Source organism: Phasianus colchicus, chromosome 9 (genome assembly GCF_987193195.1).
Source record: "Phasianus colchicus chromosome 9, bPhaCol1.hap1.1, whole genome shotgun sequence".
NCBI classification, from domain to species: domain Eukaryota; kingdom Metazoa; phylum Chordata; class Aves; order Galliformes; family Phasianidae; genus Phasianus; species Phasianus colchicus.
The window spans coordinates 24,765,211-24,787,490 of record NC_143444.1 but is presented as its reverse complement, the minus strand read 5'-3'; the positions used below and the strand labels follow the sequence as shown (position 1 = coordinate 24,787,490).

Sequence of the window (22,280 nt, the reverse complement as noted above, 5' to 3'; positions counted from 1 at the left end):
TAGTTTGTCAGTTGAGTGGTCATGGAATATCCCCTGAACAATTCTCCATCCCAGTTCCTCTGCACCTTTGTATCTTGGAGTGGCCTAAAATCTGTTCTTAGTTTGGCCAGTTTTCAGTGAACTCTGTTGGAAATCTATCTGGGAGCCAAAGAAGAGTCTTTGGTCACTGAAACAGTGTGAGTTGGTCCTTCCCTCTCCCTCCAATTAGGGACGATCATAGAATTGTGGTATCATTAAGGTTGGAAAAACTAATAAGATCATCTAGTCCAGCCATCAAGCCATGCTTGTGACCTCTCTCCACCGTGTCATTCAGTGCAGCTTCTCTCCTTGAACATCTCCAGGGGCAGCCACTCTGTCACCTCTCTGAGCATGTTGTGCCAGTGCATCATAAGAAGCAATCATGCTTCTGTGAAAAGGTGAGTCCTCAGCTCCTCCTGAGCAAAACAGGTGGTGTTCTGTACTTTCCCCTCCTTAGTCCCTTACTGTTTCCACTTGAACCCCCTCTAAGATGAGCATATGGCTTGATGCCTCCTTTCAACAAGCACCGATGTTGGCACCTCTCACCAGCCCGTAATGCTCAAGCCCTCCCATGGATATAAAATATTATCACAATATATCTCAGCGCAGTATAAATAAGAAACAAATCTCCTGACTATAACATATGATATGGTGATGACATATCCTCTGTCCCTAGACGGTTTTTGTTGAGGCTTCTTGGATTATCAGGTTAGTCAGAGTGCACACAATGTATTAAGGCTGTGAAACCTGTGCTCAGCGCAGAATTCTCTTGTGCATTGCAGTAACGGATGGGAAATCTTGAAATTTGTGTCCAAAACTCTGGCATTTCCATGCTAATAGACCCTGCCTGTCAACTGGCCGTGAGTGATAACTTCTTTCCCCTTGTAAAGTCAAAGAATAAATTTGCTATTCCGCAGATGGGGCAGGAGAGATGTGCAGGCACACTTTCACCTGCTAGATACAGAAACACAAATGTATGCTTTACTTTGTTCTGTTGATTTTACATAGTTGAATGTTGCTGATGTTCTGTGTAATATGCAGATCCAGCATGATGAAACACAGAGACTGGCAAACCACAAAAAACACAAGCAATGGCTCTGCATGTTCATTGTTTTCACTCTTACATATCTTACCACCACTATGATGAGTGTGAAGCTGTACATATAACCTATGAAATTAATGAAAACTGTAAATACATGCAAATCAATTCATTAGAAATAAAGAACACTAAAAATAGATGAAAACACAGGAAAGTAGACAATTGGAATATAGATTTCATTCTTTCATGAAACTCAACTCTTTATTGGCAATGTGCTAGGTATTTTATTTTCACGAAGCTTAAATCCATCATGAATATTAAACCCATATTTTTCAAGGCGAGCAAGTAACAAAATTGGAGCACATAAAAGCTCAGATTTTTTGAACAGTGAGGTATTTTTCAGCACTGGGCACCCAAGAACACTTTGTGCTCCTACCTTCTTGATGCTGATTAAGATTGAAAACACAATACAAGAGGTTTTATGGAACTTGTTAAGAGATTCCACTTCCTTTCTTGTTTTCTACTTTTCATTTGGCATACGTTGAGTAAAGGTAGTCCACACTGCATGTTTATATGCATCTCATTTGTATGTATTTTTGGTTAAACATAGTTCTGTCATAGCAAGCCTTTTTAAACTGCTTAAAGTCTGCCTGATGCAGCACAACTAAAATGTTTGCTTAGGATTCAGTTTCAAAAATGAGCAGCTGCTGAGTTTTGATAATCTCTTCACTGTCAGTTTTCCAATGATGCACATCCTCACTTGTTCTGCTCTTTCCCAACCAGTGCTGCCTCGTTTCCACACCCACTGCTGGGACTGCTCATAATCTTGAACAACCTGTTTACTTTTCAGTTCCACGGTTCTCCATTCTCTGCTTGAATTTTCTCATTTTCCTCTACTTGTTCTTCCTGCCCTGTTTAATACTGGCTGCCTGTGGTTGGCAGAGAAGAGTTCAAGGGGACCCCTTCACTGTTTCCATCTTCATCCTCAGACCCCGGAACCATGGATGCCACCTCCAACTCTCTGAGCTCATCCCACAGGAGGCTGCAATTCTACAAGCACTGCAAATTACTTCTCTCAGTCCATATCAGTGGGAGCCTTCAGCAGAACCTCTGTAAGATGTCTCTAGTAACCAGCATGTCTTTGACATATGGCATTAGTGCAGACTGCAGGAGGCATAGCTAGGATTCTTTCTATGTCTTTTGCTTTCCTACTGGACAAAGGCAGTGTGGCAGCATTTATTCCTTGCTAAATTCATGGTCATCATAAAGCAGTCCATGTTCTTTCTGCTGGTATTCTTCCTCCTTCTGGGAGCTTCGTGAGCAGTCTGTATGACTGTGACCAGTGCTAGAAACGTAGGAGGCTTGCGTTTGCTCTGGACTATCTCATGCCCAGCATGGTCTCTACCTTTCATATGCAAGTGTAGGTTCAACTTTTGCTCCTTTAAACTGTGCTCTAGACACCCACAATAACAAAGTTATTAGTAAAACCCTGATGATAATGCATTGGATCATTTTTAAGTCATTAGATACGTGCTTACAGTTGGCATTAAGTCGGGGAAAAGCTGGAGAAGTAAGTTTATTTTCAGTTTGTTTTAATGTTAATGTTAAGATACCACGATCGAATGGGTTAGACTGTATTTAAAGCTTCCCATCCACAACTATTCCACCATAAATATTCGGTTTCAGGATTGGGGCTATAGTACAAAATGTCTCCTATGCAGAGAGGCAAAAAAAAAAAAAAAAAAAAAGCAGCAGAGTGTTTATTCCACTGAAAGAGTCAATGCCAAATGAGTTTAACTGTCTTCTGTGTTAATGCAAGGCTTTTTCTCCATCTATTTTTAGTCTGTTCCAGCAGCGTATCCCACTGTGGTCTGGTATGCAAGAGCTTTGCTGTGAGGTTTGCAAACACTTGTATTTTTGTGTTGTGAGAACAAAGCATTTGTGTGTTATGGGAGTGTGTGTTCCTTCGAAAACTGAAAGGGAGTGCAGACCGTGTATGTGATCCATGCACATGTTTATTGTTGCCTGCACATAACCATGTACAAATGGGCTCTGGAAGAGGGCTTGTTAGCAGATGTCGTCATGGCCCTTCCAATTTATAAATATGAGCCTTGACATTTATATTTTCCATATCCAGGGCTTTCACTGGCCAGATGTTCTGAGGATTGGCTCTTTGGAGCCTTTAACTATGACTCCTTGTGGCATATTGTGTATTGCACACAAAAGGAAAACAACTGTCTTTCTGACTCACATCAAGCAGATAAGAAGGGAAAATGCAGTGGATGCCCTCTCATAAATGGAATTCTTCTAAACCTAAAATGCACTTGAACATAGCTCTGTAAAGCTCTTCTCAGTCACTCAGCTGAGAAATAAGTTGTCTGGTTTAACAGGCAAAGAAAATTAAATACACGGTAACACTTCTTCCCTGCTGTTTGGGGTGGGTGAAGAGAGTGGTTTTTGTTAAACTGGCAAGGCTGACTGCAGTTGCAGATGCTCTACAAAGTGCAGAGTGGGCTTATGCCCAGGGAGAGTTGGATTTCTTCAATGCAGAAGTGGGTAGTAAAGCACCTGTGCTCCCTAAATCGCAGCTCTTCTTACAAAAAGAGATCCTCCATTAGGAAGTGTTGTTCTTTCCCTGTTGAATGGGTTGGGGACGATCTCTGCATTCAGACTCTTAACCTTCATCTAAAACACAGCTATCTTAAGTTGAACATATGCATTTGGGTGACTTTCATATCTAGCAGGTATCTAAATCCTCAAAAATTGTACATCTGCTGATTTGTAAGGTGAAACTTCAGGCTTAGCAGAGCTACATAAAATCCATAACCTATCAGAAATGTCTTCCAGTGAAATCATTTGGTTGCCATAAAGAAAAAGAAAGCTGTCATTAAAAGTCAGTGGAAATACACACGTAAAGCTGTCAGTGTTAACCCAGAGAAGGGTAAGGAGCAGCACAGGCAGCACTGCGCACTGAAAACCCAGCAGGACCTCAAAGGGCAGCTGTGCTCCAGGTCCAGTTACTCACCGGGACAAAGGAGTGGTAGGATTAGATAAATTCATATGGTTTCAATGCTATAAAAGCTGGGTTCCTGCAATTATAAAAATGCCAGGCCAAATTCTGATTTAACTCACATCTCCCCTTTACAACTCCTGAATAACTGAACAAAGTAAGCATTATACCTGGGGACTGAGCCCATTAAGCTGGAAAGAGAGGGAACCCAGCCAATTTCTTGCAAGCTGCTAGATGTCAGGGATGCTTTGCATAGCACTACCATGGAGAGGCATGATGCAGACCATGCTCACGGAATTCTTTGGCTCAGTTCTGTGGAGATAGTTCAGGGTCCTGGTTATGACACCCAGCAGGGAAAGCTTGTGCAGCCTTTCCAGCCCTTCAGGCAAGCAAGTGGCTTTGTGTGAGTCACGAGTGACATCTCCAGGCTTTCAGAGTGTTTGGAAGTTCTTGCTTCATGGCTGGTATCATCATAGTTGCTTTGCAAGCAGGGGGAATGATCTCAGCTTTAGTATCTTAGATTAGAATCTATAGATACTAAGACATAGAATCATTAAGGTTAGAAAAGATCTCTAAGATCACACCACTGATATTGCCCACATCCATCAGTGCCACATTCCCACAGTTCATGAACACCTCCAGGGATGGTGACTCCACCACCTGTCTGGGCAAGCTGTGCCACTGCATCACCAGTGTCTGGTGATGCAGAGAACCTCTTTTTTTTATTATTGTTATTTTGAGAGCGAGTCTGCTTGAAGGGAAAAGAAGCCAGTGCTTTTGCTCAGTGGAATGAGCATACGGTCAGTGCTGCTCCAAATAACAGGTTCAGAGATCTGACCCAACCTTAATTGTTCTTATTCAGAGAGACTCTGGAAAAATAACGAGCAGTGAGCAGGAAAGTGAGCCCCGTGAATTAGAGAGAAAAATGTGATATAGACTGAGCGGAGAGAAAAAAAAAAAGGAAAAATGCAGTATGTTGGACATCCATTTAAGCCAGTTAAATTTTGTTGTTCACTCTGTTCCTTAATACATTGTACAGGCATCTTCTTAGCTGAAATAATCGTGTGTCTTAGAGAACAGTCTTGGAGAAAATACTTAATTTGACAGGATGTTTTAGGTGTTTCCCCAGTGCTGCCTATTCTAAATCATTTTAAAATCTGGAGAGGAAAGTCGATATCTTTTACAGTGTTTAACAAGAAAGTGACAGGGTCAAATATATACATCTCTATGAATGTTTGTGTTCCCTAAGCACATCTAAACATGCATGGTTAATTCTGTGCATCTGCAAAATATATTTGAGCCACAGGGCCCACACAATACCAAACAAACTTGAATGTGCATAGGAGAGGGCAGATTGAGTCATTCTGTTTCTAATTAGTTGGAAGCTTGAACGTGAGAAATGAAATATGAATTTGGAATTTGACCACCCCAAAAATGCAAATTGCTTTGCATGTAGGGCTGTTTTACGGACAAAGGAAGAGAGATATTCAGCTCATTCTTGGAGTTTGGTTCAAAGCTACTTGATTGTGGTGCCATCAAATGAACCCTTTCCATATTGTATAACGATCAGGGTTCCTAAAAACTTCACAGATGGCATCACTGATGAAAATTTTGCAATTCTAAGCTCATCTGTATATGCATCCTTGATGTTCTTTCTTACTTCGGCTAAGTGTTGCAATCATTATCTGTCCAACAACCAGAGGAACAAGTATTTGGTTATCTGAGCCGTGATGATGAGTGCCTTAATTGCACATACAAATCAGGTACACAGCCAGATGTGTGCAGAGAGCGGGGGTGAGTTGGTGGATGTTTTTGAGACCACATCACTGTTTAGGCTCTGGTGAATGCATCCTGGCTCACAGTTTCTGTACAGACATCTGAAACGAAGCACTCTGAGCTATTCCCCTGCTAGCAAGACGCTGGGTAAAACTGGAATGCATTATCCTGGCTCTGTGATTGCCTTGTCCCAGTGCAGAATCACTAGGGGATATTCTTAGGATATTAGAGAATCATCAAAGCATTTCTTAGAAGGGCAAAGGAAAGAGCTAATGTTGTCATCTCCTGCTTCAGGACCACCCAGACACTCTACAACAGATCATGGGTCTTCAGCTACAGTATCTTGAGTTATTCTTCACAGAGATTTTAAACTATTTTTTTTTTATTTTTTATTTTTTATTTTTTTTTCTAATTTTTTTTTAATTTTTTTTTTTAAAGGATGACATGTAGTTTCCTGACGGGCTGGTTTTAATAAGGTCAAAATCTTTGTTGTTGCCAAATCAGAGAGGAATATAACATCTTTAAGTCATTAGATGGGAATGGGGTAATTACTCAGGGGGTGTGCTTCAAAGGTTATTGGTTTTTACAGCATTATGTGTTTTTACACCACTCTGCAGTTGTCTGAAAAGTAGCTGCAGGCCTGATTCTGCTCCTGCCACATGTGCGGGTGCACGATCTGCAGGGAACGTATTTGTAAGGTTTTCTTGCAGCATTTCAGGGCAGGAGGTTGAATAGGGCCATATGCAGTCTTCTCTAGGGACAGGGGAAACTTAAACCTAACCATAAGGTGCAAAAAAAATCCCGAACCTTTCCCACCCGCTGAAAGTTCAGGTCAGAAAAGTGCCCTCAGGCTGTGCTGGGGATGTTTCTCACCTGCTCCTTCCCTACCTGCTAAACACATGCACATGTCTCTCTTTGCACCTCCCTGTCCTCACTCTCACACTGACACTTCAAGGTCTTGACTCAGCTGTGAGTCAGGAGAGGAACAGAAGTGAAGTAATTTAACAAGGTTTTTATGCTTCACCAACAGGTGGCATGGGGATAAAAAATTTTATGTCCTGGCTGTCAGCCCATGGGCCAGAATTGGAAACAATCGAGCTCCTCTTGGGGTCCTCCTCCTCCACAGGACCCCATGAATCCCCCTCTCTTCCTCTGAGGCAAACCCAAGAGCTCCCTAAGAGATGGAATCCAGAGGACACCAGCAGAATCCCTGCTGCTGTCAAATCATTAAAGAATGTCTTGGGTTGAAAGGAACCTGAAGGATCATCAAGTTCCAGCCCCCATCCCACAGGCAGGGCCACCAACTTCCAGATCTGGTACTAGACCACACCAGCCAGAGCCCCATCCAGCTTCATCTTGAACACCTCCAGGAACAGAGCATCCACAACCTCTTTGGGCATCTGTAAAGAACTTCCCCCTGACACACAATCTAAACCTTCCCTCCTTGATCTTAAAACCATTCCATCATTCCCCCTTGTCCTATCACTCTCTACCCTCAACAAAGCTGATTCCTCTCTGTAATGCTGTAATGTGATGGAAATTACAGTAATAATAGTGGGATGGCAAAGGCCTAGGCTGCAGCAAATGAGGAGAAGCTCAAACGCAGCAGCTATAAATGCAGAAATGAAGAAAATTTGCTTACCTTTGGAAGGTCTCAGGTATGCAGGGATCTCCAGCAAGATACTCTCACCTCCTCTGCTAACCCTTATATCAGGTCTGGGGAGGAGTGGATCCTGGCTCCAACCCTTCCAGTCACTCAGCTGCATTGCATGCACCTGAGCTCCCCCAGTTTGGCCCTGCCTTCCCACCAGGTGCTCAATCACTGTTTCAAGCTGTGACTTAGCATTTCTGCTGCACTCTCATTTTTATAATCCCCTTTGAAATACTGGAAGGCTGCAGTAAGGTCTCCTTGCAGCCTTCTCTTTTCCAGGCTGAAAGCTCCTTCAGCCTGTTCTCCTAGGGGAGGTGCTCCAGCCCTATGATTATCTTTATGGCCCTCCTCTGCACCCTCTCCAACAGCTCTACATCTTTCCTCTATTGGAGGCCCCAGACCTGAGCTCAGTACTCCAGATGGGGATTCACAGAAACAGAGTATAGAGGGACAATCATCTCCCTATCCCTGCTGGCCAGCCCTATTCTGGTGGAGCCCAGGATACCATTGGCCTTCCAAGCTGCAAGAGCACACTGCTGGCTCACGTTTAGTTTTCTATCCACCAGGATCCCCAGGTTCTCCGCAGGGCTGTTTTCAAATTCTTCTTCCAGTCTGTATATGTATCTGGAATTACTCCAACTCAAGTGCATTGCACTTTGCTATGTTGAACCTCCTTAGGTTAACACAGGCCCTCCTTTCAAGTTTGTCAAAGCCCTCTGGATGGTATCCCTTCCTTCTAAGGTGTCAACTATGTCACTCAGCTTGGTGTCATTGGCAAGCTTGCTGAGGGTGCACTCGAAGTTGAGGAGCACAAGTCCCAAGACAGATCCCTGGGGGACACTGTTCATCACAGCCTCCACCTGGACACAGTGCCATTCAGCACAACCCTCTGTCTAAGGCTTTCCAACCAATTTCTTGTCTGCTGAAGAGTCCACCCCTCAAATCTGTATCTCTCCAATTCAGAGATAAGGATGTGGTGGTTGACTGTGTCAAAAGCTTTGCACAAGTCCACGTAGATGACAGTGGTCACCTTCCCTTTGTCTACTGATGTCATCACTCCATCGTAGAAGGCCACTAGATTGCTCAGACATGACTTTTTCTCTTCATAAAGCCATGCTGTCTCAGATCACCTGCTCATCCCTCATCTGCTGTAACATGTTCTCTAGCAGGATCTGTTCCATGATCTTCCCAGGTACAGAGATGAGACTCACTCACAGGCCTGTAGTTCCCTGGGACCTCCTTCCTCTATTTATGGTAAATGGGAGCAACACTTCCTTTTTTCCAGCCCGTGGGCACTTTTCAAATATGATGGAGAGTGCCTTAGCAACCACATCAGCCAGCTTCTTCAGGACCCTGGGATGCATATCATCCAGCCCCATAGGCTTGTATACATTCGGTCTCACAAGGTGATGTTGCTCTGCTCTTACAGAAGGGGGTGGGATTTACTCCCCCAGTTCCCACCTAGGGACTCAAAAGATGTGAGCTTCAGAGATGCGAGAAATACAAGAATCTTGGCTGCCAGTGAAGACTGAGACAAAGAACTCATGGAGAAGGCTAAGGTACTAAATATCTGTTGTAGCCAGTTCTACTTTCTCATTTACCAAAGGAGATATGCTCTCTTTGGCCTGCCTCTTCTGGCCAACGTACCTAGATAATCCCTTCTTCTTGTTTTTAACATCCTTTGCCAAGTTCTGTTCTATCTGTGCACCCCTCCTCAAGTCCAGATAGAGCCTGAAGGTAAACTTCATTTCTACTCCTCACTGTGTTTTGCACAGTGAAAGGAGCAATCTTTCTCTTCCCCAAGCCCAATTTAGGATAGACTGCAGTAAGCTGTCCTTACCAAAGTCCACAATGGGACATGAACTTAGCTGAGGTTCAGCAGACCTTAATTCCACAGAGAAAGCTCTGAAGGACAGCTCGTTCTTAGAGGTGTCTCTGTGGGGATGGTGTCCTTTGGAGATGTCTCATTCCTCATTGTCTCCTCATTGTAGAGAAAACACAGATAAATAGCTCTGACTACAAGCCTGCTTAATTGTAGCCTGTAGCTACAATTAATTCTAACTTTTAAATCCTGTTAAAGTCCAGGGCTTCTGAAGGACAGCTTGTGATTCTCTTCGGTGGCATCTTCTGCGGGTGCTGCTGACAGCCTCTCTCCAGCATGTCTGGGAGGCATCCTGTCCTTGCGTGCAGCATCATTGGGTCTTGGCAAGGAAGATACCCCCCCACCATCCATCCAGTGATTTGCCTTATGCTGGGCACATTTTGTTAGAGTGCCACAGCATCCTGGCATGCTTGGTCATGGCTTTTTGGCCTTCCAGAGCCATTGCCTTGTGAAACTTGTGCTTCCAGTTTCCTCCTTTCTCTCACTATCCTCTTATTCCTCCTAGAGATAAGCCAACACCCTAACAAAGAGCAGGGCTCATCACAGCCATAGAATTATAGAATCATTTGAGTTGGTACCGTTAAAAGCCATCTAGTCCACCTCCCTTTGCTTCTGCTCAGTGGCTGTAGGCTCCAAATGTTCATTCCAAAGGGGAATGGCTGGCTTGCCAGCAGTCTCTAGGGGAGACAGAGCATTGAAATAAAGCAGGATCTGTGCTCCAAGTTCTTTGCAGGTGGGAATATAGTTCCCATTGATATCCTGTTGGAAGAGAAGCTCAGATTGACGGTGGCAGGTTGTTGAAATGCTCCTGATGTTGTTGCCTGACCCCTGTACTGACAGCGTGGCTTCATCTGCCTCTCCGTACTTGTAGAGAGGGCAGATTCTTATAGTGTGGAAAATGGAAAATGGCCAAAGACCTAGGCTCCCTGTAGCTCCAGGATAAAGGGAAGATAATAAAGATAAGGCTCTTGTTTGGCTCATCCTGTGTTCTCTGTTGGCCACAAACCAGTGTGCAAGATTGCTCACTCATTCAGACATGCAAAGGCAGTTTACTGCACTACTGCAAATGAATAGTGGCCTCCCCTGGACAAAACACTGATTCCTTAATCTGATCCAGATTGGAGTTTTCTTTTTTTTTTTTTCTTCTTTTTCTTGATGAACTGAATGAACCTTGCCAAAGCATGAGCCTCTTGGCCTTGATCCTGCAAGAGGTTTTAGAACATGCTGAGTTGTAGGTATGTGCAAACGAACCTTTCTGGGAGCACTTGTGCCTGCAGAGCTAAGAGTCTCTGCTTCTCTGAGACCAGGAGGCTCAGCATCCTGCAGGACTTATCCCACTGGCTGCAAGAACAGTGTCCATGAGAAAGACAGTAATGCAGTAATTAAGAGGTTTTCAGTTCAAAAAAGCCTATTTTCAGTGTCCAATCTATGTTAGCACATCATCTTAATAAGCTGCTTTCATCAGATTCTGTACTGTAAGAAAGGCAGCTTGAGTCCACATTTGTTTATATTTATTTAAAATGCTTGTCATGTGTTTACATAGCTCCTTTGATCCAGGAAAATCCCCAAACACTTTTTAAGTTCTGCTTTAAAAGGCCACTTCCTCCACTCTGAATGGAAACCATGTTGGGACTGAAAGATGGCAGCAGATAAAAAAATGCATGCAAATACAGACTCATAGAATCAAGTAATTAGGGTGAGAAAAAGATCCTCAAATAGGTCCACCTACCACCAGTATCACCCCCTAAGCCATGTCCTTCAGTGCCACATCCCCACCATTCTTAAACACCTCCAGGGATGGTGACCCCACCATCTCCCTGGGCAGCCTTTGCCAGTGCACGACTGCTCTTTCAGAGAAGTATTTCCTGGTACTCAACTTGAACCTCCCCTGGAGCAGCTTGAGTATCACCAGAACTGAGCCAGTCCCCTCCCCTCAGAGTACACCTATTTTCCATCAGCTTGAGATCAGTTACTGGAAGCTTTATGTTCCCGGTATGGGTGGTTTGGGAGCAGAAATAGTGAAGAGACCATCTTCATGGAAACTGCAAAGTAGGTTCCTAAGTGGAAACCAGACCTTCTCATGCACTTCCACAAGGACTTGCAGAAAAAAAAAAAAAAAAAAAACTAGGGAGAATCGTTCAGACATATGAGAGAAGACTGAGATGAAACATGGTTAAGCTTTCAAACTACTTGAAAGGCTGCTGAGAAAAGGAAAGGAATGAACCTGTCTGTGGGGACAGCAGAAGTCACGAACTCGAGCTGTAGCATGGGATATTTGGTGAAACATGAGGCAGTAATTCTGGATGTCAGATCTCTCTGCAGAGACTCTGGAATTGCTATCATTGCATGCAGTTTTGAAGACTGGATTAGACACATAGCTCAGGAGAGTTTTGATCTCTCAGTCTTTACAACAGATGGGCCAGAAAGTCCCTCCTTAGCCCCATGTTCTGTGATTCTGCTCTGGTGTCACATGTGGCCAAGTGTGCCCTGCTTATGGGGATAAACCAAAAGTTAGACTGAAAATGTATTTCCAAGCTCCTTGCAAGCTAAACCAGAACAGAAATTCCCCCATGGGGCTGTGTGCATTTTATTTTTCAATTTTAACATGCTCCCAAATCATCAAGGTGCTTCAGCGTACCCCCAGTGTAAAGGACTCGATTCATGGAATTGGATTCAGCAGGGTCTGTTCATACAGCATGTGCCTGAGGCCCCATTTTGGAGAAAGTTTTACACGTTCTAGTGTTGGTAAGACAGTGTATGACTAATGCACTGGTTTGAAAAACTGCCCTATTATCTGATCAAAAGTACAAGCTCATGAATGTGATACCGCAGGTCATTTGGCTAAAAGATACCTGGAGTCTTCCAAATTCTTAAAACAATCCCATACACAGGAGCAAAAAAAGAGACATATGAACAGCAGAGCCACTGCTTGCCTATTCATCACCACTCATGTGGAATGTTTTACTAAAGACATTTTTATCAGATGCAAAAAACTCAAACATGGAATATCCTCGGCTAGCAAGAGAAGGTGTGATAATAATTTAGCTTATTATCCCCAAGATCTGTGATTCATACAGTTCAGGAAGGATCAAAACCTCTGAGGTCAGTGGGAAGCATCCAGTTTAGTTCAGGGGACCCTGCTTCTGCTTTCCTATGGGAGTCAGTGAGATTCCCACATGCCTGGGCAAATGTGCTCAGAGTGAGTTTGGAAAAGTTCTCTCATGTCACCTGAGCCACCTCTAAGATGAGGTTGTAATCAAACCAAGCTGTCTTGCCTTGCCTAACCTGCAGGAAGAGGAAGACCCCCAGAGGGCATGGTGGGGAGGGGCTGGCAGTTGGACTAGATAGATGATCATAGTGATCTTTTCCAACCTTAATGAATCTATGATTCTACCGCCTGGAGACTGAGATTTTTCTTCCTGCTCACCATAGAAACAGCCAAGTTACAAACTCAAACTGAAGATTTTACAAGAAGGTATGTAGTGTTTGTTAAAAGGGATCGCTCTCTTTAATTATCTCTAGACCACCTGGGCAGTAGGCTAGCTTGCTAGAAGTGGAGTTGCATTTCAGAAAATATATTATATGGCTAAGCTATGATTCATCTGCTATTTGTGTGTCTTGTGCACATTAGTGAAAACACACTGTTCTTCTCTATTAAAGCACTTACAGATATTTTTTCCCTAACAAATAACCCCACCTAACAATATTTATCTTAACAAAGAAGCATTTCTATAAATCTAATGTCTTGAAACCAGTAAATGACCTCAGTGGCTGAGAAGAGTGGTAAAAACTTCTAAAGTCTTTTGACAGGAAGCCCTGGATTTTAAGTAAATAGTCCCTTCTTTTTTTCCTCCTCAAAAACACTTTTTTTCCCAAGGGAGAAAAAAAAAAAAGCAAAACATTTCTGCTAAAAAAAATGGAAGCACATCATACAGAAATGCAAACTCTTCATTTAAGACTCCTTTAGGAAAGCCTCTTTTTGGCTGTGAATCCATGACCAGCCTGTCCCCCACCCCAGACAACTGACACCATACATCATATCAAGGGACATCCTATCTTTTAGTCTCACTGAAGAAGCAAGCCCATAGAATGAGTCAGGAGTAGGACATACCCAAACTGTAAATCCTGTATGGCATTGTGGCAACATTTGAAAACCAGAAGTCAGACCTTTCTTGCCAACTTAATTTTAACTTAAGGCTAAATTGTTTATTTCTGTAAAGCAACAAATCACCTGAAGAAGAGTACAAGCACCTTACTAGGGATAAATGGTATGGAGTTAAAGCAAAATTGTCTTCCTATCATTATTCTAGATCTGCGCTCCACAGTATCACTCAACAGGATAAATGAGATCTGAATCAAAGGTTGGAGTACGACTGCATTTCTCTCAAATTACTCAGCATGTGTAGTTTTGTCAGAAGTGTGCTATAGTGATGCTGTTTATTTGCTGTGGATATGCCATTCATATTTGATGAATATTACATATTCATATTACAGGAGCTTGAATAGTACCTAATCTGGCTTCATTCTTGCCACTATTAAATTAACTGCTCAAAATTGCTGGATAGATTTAAATCAGAGCATAAACTTATCCCAAATCTAGTGTTTTTTGATGCGGTATCACAAGTTCTGAAGCTGCATACCCTACATCATCCATTAAAGATACAATCCAACCACTCACTGTAGGAATTTAGATAAGAGCTGTCTCCAGCATCGTGCGATTTCAGAATCCTCTGTTTACAGAAATTTGTTCCTTTGGAACAAGCACTCCTTCTCACTATCAAGACATAATACTGGTTAAATGGAGTAACTGTTCTCATGAAGCAGTCCTCATGTCTTTAATTCTAGGCTGCCTTTATCTCCAATTCATTGCACATCAGTTAAGGTCCCACCCAGAAAATGTGGTGACAGTGTCAAGAATGAGGGAGGAACTGAGAAGAATTACCCAAAACCCAGAGTGAAGTGCTATGTGCTGTGACTGTCCATTGCATTTGATGTTGACCTGCATGTGTTTACCAGTGCCCTCCTCTTCTGGGTGGACTCTGATCTTATGAGCAATTCAACACTTCTGAAGCATCTGAGCTAAAAGCTCTGAACAATGGTGATAATTATGTGCTATCTTAGTATTGCTTAGACAGAAAAAGACAAGAGCACTCATCGCTACTAAATTCTGTGCATGAATCTGGAACAAAATATTGTTCTTTTTATCTGATGTTATGCAAGGCACAGCCTTTTCCCTCCAGGGTCAGGATCTCAGATACTGTAGCTAAATAGTTACAGGACTGCAGAGCTTCTTACCATAAAAAGAAATTATGTGAAGGTCATTTTTAGTGCTCCCAAATTCCCTCTATGGAAGATTTAAGAAGTAACAGAGAGAATCTGCAGATATTAGTGTCACATCTTGTTTTCAGAAGGACTTGTCTTTTTCCCCCTTGCTCCACAGCAGAGCCTTGTTTTTAAGTCCAGAATCTACCTTGCACAGTCTGCATGCTCATGTATGCTGCTCTGTGACAACTGATGGATTATGGACCATCCAGTGCTGGGTGCAAAGGAAGCGTTTTATGAAATGGAAATTACAACTTAAAACTTGCAAATCAATGGAGAACTGACTTTTTTGACCTTTAGTGTCATGGGAATCGTGATGAATTCCAACGTGCACATTCAAATCAAAGTACTAACTCAAGCTGCAATCAATAAGCAATCACACTACTATGAGACAAAGCCGCAGCTGGAGAAACTTCACCCCGAGTCTGTTTTTGGCATTGTCATAGGATCCAGAATTTCCTAAAACTAGGAAAGAAATGAAACTGCTTGGTCTCTTGTGCCCAGAGTTATTGGTTTTGTAAGGGGATCCTGGGGAATTCCTTATGAGGTGTGAAACAGGAGAAGGACATCTCTCCTGGCCCCTTCTGGACTTGATACCAAGTCCTTGGTGGGGAAATCATAGCTCTGAGACATTCCAAATGGGTCAGTACAAGGATACACCTGTCACACTCTCTGAAAGATGGCCAGTAGTAGATGCTTAAAAAAAAAAAGAAGAGTGCAATAAATAAAATATATCAAGAGCAATCTCTTCTTTGGTTATATTCTACCAGCAGCCAGAATTGGAGGGACTTCCTGAATCAGAGCTGTGTCCAGACCATCACAATTAGCATCCTCCGGGAGTCTCTTTGTGATCAACTGAGGGCAAAAAATAATTGTGATTGCCATGGTTGTTACTGCCAGCTCAGACAACAACTCACAGAGCAGACATAAGGGCTCTCCCATTTAATTTCCTTCTCTTGTGTTTTCTTTTAGCACCACCACGTTGCCTTCCTATATCAGGATAACCAATGGCTATATCACAGTCAAACCTCCCATTTGGATTTCCAACCGGCTGGATCAGAGGCCACGCTCAGATCACCCATCCCAGCCTCAGCCTACAAGCTCAGCTTCAGCCACCATTTTATGGCCATCAGTGACTGCTCCTCTCTACGTGGCCATAGCTTCATTCCTCCTGAATCTACTGCAGCCTTCCTGACCACATTAGTATTATGTGCAATCCCTTGGAATAGAGAAGAGAGATAATTTATGAACGAATTGGATGTTTTGACAACATTTACAGACTGGACCTTCTCAGTGAATCAAGAGTGCCTTCTAGCTGATTTCGTCTCTTTGCCCAGATACATTTTGAAACTCTAAAGCTTTATTGTAACACTGACTTACATCTTCTTTTTGTAGAAGGATCTTTATTTCCCATAGTGCTATGGGGTTTTGTAAAATATTCATGTTCATATAAAGAAAAAAAGAAAAAATGTATTTATTCGACTGGTAAACTTATTTTTTTCCTTGTTGTATATGTCAATAACATCCCTAGTAATCAGTAGCGATGGTGAAACAGATAAATTAATATTTTCTATATTTGTTTTCTAACTGACAACTCTGCAAATGCCTGAAGTGGCACTGAAATGAATGGCTTGTTTCTTGAACCGTAACTTCTTACAGCAACAATCCAATAAGTACATTTGTACTCTATTTCGCTTTTTCTAAAGTTCTCATTAGAATAACTTAGACTAAATAAAGCAGATCCCCTTCTCTGTGGCCTATGCCCAATAGAGGGGTAAGTGCATTCTCAAGTCAGCTGCTACAACCTAAAATCTCAGTTATTTTATATGACTTAGTAAGTCACTAGTCAAAATAACCCTCTAAGTTCCCCAGTTGTCTTTAACTCAACCATTCAACTTCTCTAGAAATTACCAGTCTCCCTCTTTACCTTAATCTTAAGGCATCTTTTTCTTAATAAAAGCTTTCCTTTTAAGTCTGAAATAATCCCACTGGAATTATTCTCTCCCTCTTTTTACATAAATATGAGCCTACAACCTTTCCCAACATAAATGAGAGCAGGACTTGGTCTGTCCTGAATATGAAGATGCAGTATCGTGCTAACCTGTAGAACTGCTTTAGTAATTTAATTGATAAAAAGATAGTCAACCTGCAGGGAGGGGAGGAAATGTCTAGAAATCATCGGCACCTTGCTATTATGCTTAGAGTTGGAATTCTCATATTGAATTATAATCTGCCCACAATCTATTCAAAGCTACAGGAACCAAAGTAATTCCTCTGTCATGCAAAAATCTTTCCTCTGTTTGTAGACTGTGCCCATCTAAGTCAATAGAAGGATTAAGTTCTGACAACTTGCACTCAATGAAAAATTCACCCAATCTCCAAGCAGCTACTTTTTATTAATCAGATGAACAACATCTATGGGGAAAATATACATCCATCTTAATAACAGCCATGCTTAGTAAGGCATGTTGATTTCCTCCCCCCCAAAAAAAACAGGATGGAAAAAAAGACTTTTAATTCAAAGAGTCCTAACAGATTTTTTTCCCTCCTGAAGTCATCTGCAATACAAAAATCTGAGATGTCGTGAAAACATCTTAAAGAAAACCTGAAAATAAAAAAAAAGGAAAACACCACATCTATGAAAAAGCATTGCTTTTTCACCTTAAAAACCATATCAGATAATGACAGCAATCACAAGAACACTGACAAAAATCTGACTGTTACTGGGCCAGCAGCAGCACCACCTTCAGAACATGGAGACAATTCCATGTCATCTTTAGGTCTCCTGAGTGGAAGATAGTTCAGGATTCACAGTTCATTTGTCATCAGACTAATAAGTCAGGGAAGAAGCTTAGGAAATAATCAGCCTGAAATAAGTACGTGGTTTTACTTGGAACCATGATAAACACTGAGCTTTTCCACAATGCATCCCAACCCATTGCTTTGCCAAGGCAAGGGAGAACACATTACTTTCATTTGACTTACTGCACCATGACTTCCAGCTCTTGCTTTAGTTTGGAGAAAAGCATGTGTACATTTGTGATTGACTTACATGGGTACAGCAGACAGTCATGTAAGCTGCCCCTGTTTTATAAAGCACAATAGTTGATAAGGCTGAACAGAAAACTTCAAGCTTTGCCCCAAATATGAGTTTCAAGCACACCCTGTGCATACTTCTGTGTTGTGTATTTTGGCTAGCAGAAGATTAGAGATGTTAGCTTTGGACAGAAGCCATTCACCTTGCATAATATTTATTGCACTGAGTTGGATATTGGAAACATATTTTGAGAACTTTCATTTCAGTTTTATTTGTCTATTTCCCCCAAAATGGCTTCATTTGAATATAATGGCTTAACAGGCCTTCAAATTCAACCTTAACACATTTTAAAAGACTGGTTCTCCTGCCATATTCAAAACAGAGTTCAGAACTGAATGACAGGGCGTTAGTCACAAAAATTGAGCTGCAAATAAGGTAGGCAAATCTTAAGGGTTATGATAAGTTACACAGTAAAAGTGAACAGCCAAGGAATCAAAGCCCATTCAATTTTATTTGCTGTAATCTGATCAAGTCCAGAAATGATTCTGCAGTACCATCCCAGAAATAATTCCCAGTGTCAGAGAGCTTACAGAATTAATAGATAAGACCATGTAAAGATCAGAGAGAAAAATATGGAGCAAAAAAAACAGAAAAAGCAGGGCCAGGACTATAAGGAAAACCACCAATAGGATAAAGACTGGAACCTACAGTTCCACTGTACCCAACCTGTGGTTTTCTCTGTAGGACTCTGAGGTCTTTTTTTTTTTCTAGTATAATGAGCACACGTCACAGATGTCACTGCACTACACAGAATAATCACTCAGTTTGTCACTAATAAATATTTCCTGAGTCACTCCTCCATTGGACAGTAATAGTAATACTAGATACTAGCTCATATCACAGCATGTTTGGATATCACAGTACGTAAATAGCTTGGACATCAAAGCATGTTGTGACATATTTACATTTCTTGGCATTTTGCCTGTAATCTCTGTGAAATGAAGGAACGTTGCTGGAGGTCACCACATATCACTTATCCTTCTGCCCAGTCATCCTGCAGTGCAGGTTGTCCAAGCAAGGTATCTGCTGGGCTCATAGCCAGCACCCTTCTGCCAGCTCACAGCATCCAGCTCACACCATCTCCCCTGGCTAGGGAAGAAGAAACCACTTGCAATAAGTTTAAGAGAAGATGCTTCTCACAGATGCTAGCTCAGGAACCCCAGGTGAATGGCTTCAGTGTAGTTTGCTGACCAAGTATTTTTTATTTTCTTGTCTTCCCTAAGCTATGACTTAGGGTAACTTTTTTTTTTTTTTAATCCTTGGCGTGTAAGGATTGCAATACTAGAAAATGAGACCCTCACTGTGATTAATAAAACAGGTTATTTATTAATCAGCTACAGTAGCTCAGTATTAAAATACATCACTATTGGTGTATCAGCACAGATCTATGCACATCCGTCGCATTGGATCATGATTTTATTCCATGTCAGTTTATAGTGTATGTCAGATTTGATGTATGTTCTGGAAGTAACACTGACTACCAGCTTCATTTTTATTCAGTGGATTTCTCAGAGGTGAGAATCCAACTGCTTTGTCTCTTTTAAAGAAAACTCAGATTTCCAATGACAAATTCCCAGGAGAAAGGGACTTAAAAATAAATATATCCACACTATGTAAGACAGGAAATACCAGTGATAGTATTTACTCATAAGAAACAATCAAGAGTCATTCAATGTCTAGCAAACAGGTATACAGTTTTCCACTGTTGGATCCAAAGTTAATGTTTGCATGATTCACCCTATCAACTCAGCTGCAACTGACACTACTACAATTCACAGTATGTGTAGTGGTAATATTAGAAAGGAATGTTGTTTTCTACCAAGCTACTGTCCCAGTAAATATACCATACCACCAGCAACAGGTCTAACTTCCACTCTGTAATTGTTTTAATGTTTCTCTTGCCAATGTTTAACTATAGATGCTGTATTAACATGCATTGCCACTTGAAGAACCAGTCAGTAAGCTGGGACAGAAGGTATGTTGTATTTTATGACTGATGCAGTTTCTCTGCAATCCCTTGGGCTGTTGAATAATGCAATACTTCTTCCGGAAAAAAATGATTAAGTGATTTATGATAACTATGTTTTATACAGGTGTCAAAAATCTCCTTTTGGACTTCCCATTCCTCCAATCTCCAGCGTAATTTAGGAGCACCCAAGGTACAGAGCTGTATGTTTGTCTAAGTTCTTTAATGTACAACTGAGGAGAGATAGAGGGAAAGAGCACTATGCTCAATGCATTGATTAGTAAAATGCTAAATCCCAATCAGTCCTTACATATACCACCGTTAGAGAGGAGTTTCCCATCACACCTTTATGTCAGAGAAACCAAAGTGCCATAGAAGTTATCACAGCTATCACTCCTAACTTTGCTTAGTACCACAAGATATTTCTATTTTATATCCAAAAAGCATAGGGGCTTGTTATAGCTCCAGAGTGATCAACGTACCACAGAGCGTGCAACATTTCAGCTTCAGCCTGTTTTGGCTTAATTGGAGCAGAAAGCCAGTTTCCTAAGTTTGAGCTCGTGGGCTTGAGTGTCTGCACGTGTGTTTGTGGGTGCACGTGTGTGCTTTGTCCCAGCCTAAATGCAGGCTTTCCTGCCCTTTAGGAGGCACCTTAATCTAGCTACAGCAAGATCTTGCCAAGCAGTAATCCACACTTCTCATTTACAGGAATGATTAACTGCCCTGCAGATTCATGCTTACACTGAATTTTAAATTGCATGTTTGTCAGTTTTTGATTCAAATGTATTTCAAATATTTTTTCCTGTTCCGCCTCCTGCTTTTGTGAACTGTTTTGAAGAGTGTAATAAAAAGATGCTTTCTAATATTATTTTGTCAAAATATTTTTGTAGCATAATATATTAATAAAATATTATAAATCCGTAGCACAAGAATCTTGTATATCTAAGTTCTTTCTACTGCATAAAGCTATGGAAGCACTGAAAAAAAAAAATGGGAACATCCCATTTTAAGAGTTTTTCAATACCAACACCGGATGGAGAAATTGTACTCTGGGGAAGGATCCTTTTAAAATAATGTGGTTTTGTTACATTCATTTGAGCAAAGATGTGGAGAATCTCACCGCTACCTTTCTGTATGTGAAGAAATTGCTTCACCTGGTGTGCAAGGAATCATTCTGAAGCAGCCTCAGCCTCTGGTCCTTGTCACCTGGGAGAAACACTTGGTTAACCTCACTGCATGTCTAGATGGGAGCTGGAAAAATGCTCTGCATGGTCCATAAAGGACCTGCGAGCCCTGTTTCCCTCTTCTATGTCAAGGTTTGGGGCAGTGTTGGCATTGCTGTCACTGGCAGTTAGAAGCCCAGCCAAGATGCAGAGATTCCCTGATGGCATATCCCTCTTTCTGTTCCCTGCATCCTGCCTTGCAGGCTTTTTGCTGATCACAGAATTATTGTTTGGTTCTTAATTACTTGAAAAATCATTTGCTCTTTAACACACTGTAATTCAGAGAATCCCACCAGCAAAGCTGTTTTAGAAACATCTACCTTAGGAAATACAACGTGAGGCACAGGCACTTGAGATAGTTAGAACTGAACTAACCACAGCACAGGAAGGGATTGCCATTGAGTAAAAAGGGCAATCTACAGAACAAGATATAAAAGACCCACCTCTTGAAATACCAGGCAATGCCCATCCCACTTCTCCCAACCAATTCCTATGGCCCAGCCACAGCCCTGACAATACCCCATTGCACACTGCCAGCTAGTCCTGGCCCCAATCCATCCCCTCCTGCAGATCTTTTCACTCTGAAGCATCCTGCTCAGCCACAGGCCCAAACCCAATCCAACCCTTCAGTCAGCACAACCAGATACCAGCTCAGCAGTGACTTTTGCTTAAGCTTCTCCTTACCCTGACCTCTCTCTGTACTCCCAGACTGTAACTGTAGCTTTTTCCTCTAACTTGAGATTTTCCTGTTAATAGATTCGCACTGGAAAGAGGGGAAGCTGAGATGAGAAAGGCTCAGAGCAGGCTGCTGTCTTCCTTGTGGAGCAGCTCAATAACCACACTGCTGCCCAGCAGCACATCTCCTTTGGAATCAGTGCTTCCCAGGTCCCAAATCCAAGTGCCACCCACGAGTGCTCCCCATGCTGCTGGGGCTGGGAAGCTGTTCAGCTGCACAAAGCTTCAGCGTGAGCCCACATCTCATTGTGCTCAGCAGTTTCCAATCTTCTCAGCTTATGAACTCCCAGAAATTTTCTAAGTGCACAGAGTAGACCCCTCTAATTGACTTCCAATGCATAGAAATGGCTTTTCTGAGCCATCTATTGCAAATGCTGTAACACTCAGCCATAGATCCCCAAGACCTACGCTGTTCCTTCGATCAGGATAAGGATAGCTGCCCTCTGCAGAGCAGTGCAGAAGTATCCAGCACAGTCTGCTACCATATATATCTAGCTCTCTATATACAGCTTTTTTCCTTTTAACCAGCTTGGAATTTAAAGAGTACTCTGCATCCCTCTT

The 22,280-nt window shown here is 42.0% G+C and overlaps 1 protein-coding gene across 3 annotated transcripts in view; it reads left to right on the top strand.

Annotated features, from left to right (window-relative positions):
* TRABD2B (TraB domain containing 2B) overlaps positions 1-20,683 on the top strand; it is a 258,160-nt gene extending 237,477 nt beyond the window's left edge. The window contains exons 7-8 of one of the 3 annotated variants that reach the window (XM_090146636.1): positions 342-416; positions 2,047-2,383. In XM_090146636.1, the coding sequence (XP_090002762.1) occupies positions 342-416; positions 2,047-2,173 (202 nt within the window). In that variant the 3' untranslated portion in view covers positions 2,174-2,383. Of the gene's footprint in view, positions 1-341; positions 417-2,046; positions 2,384-15,670 lie in introns of those variants that run through there. The other 2 variants (XM_031602107.2, XM_090146637.1) reach the window with 2 other exon arrangements.
* The last annotated feature ends 1,597 nt before the right edge of the window (positions 20,684-22,280 follow it).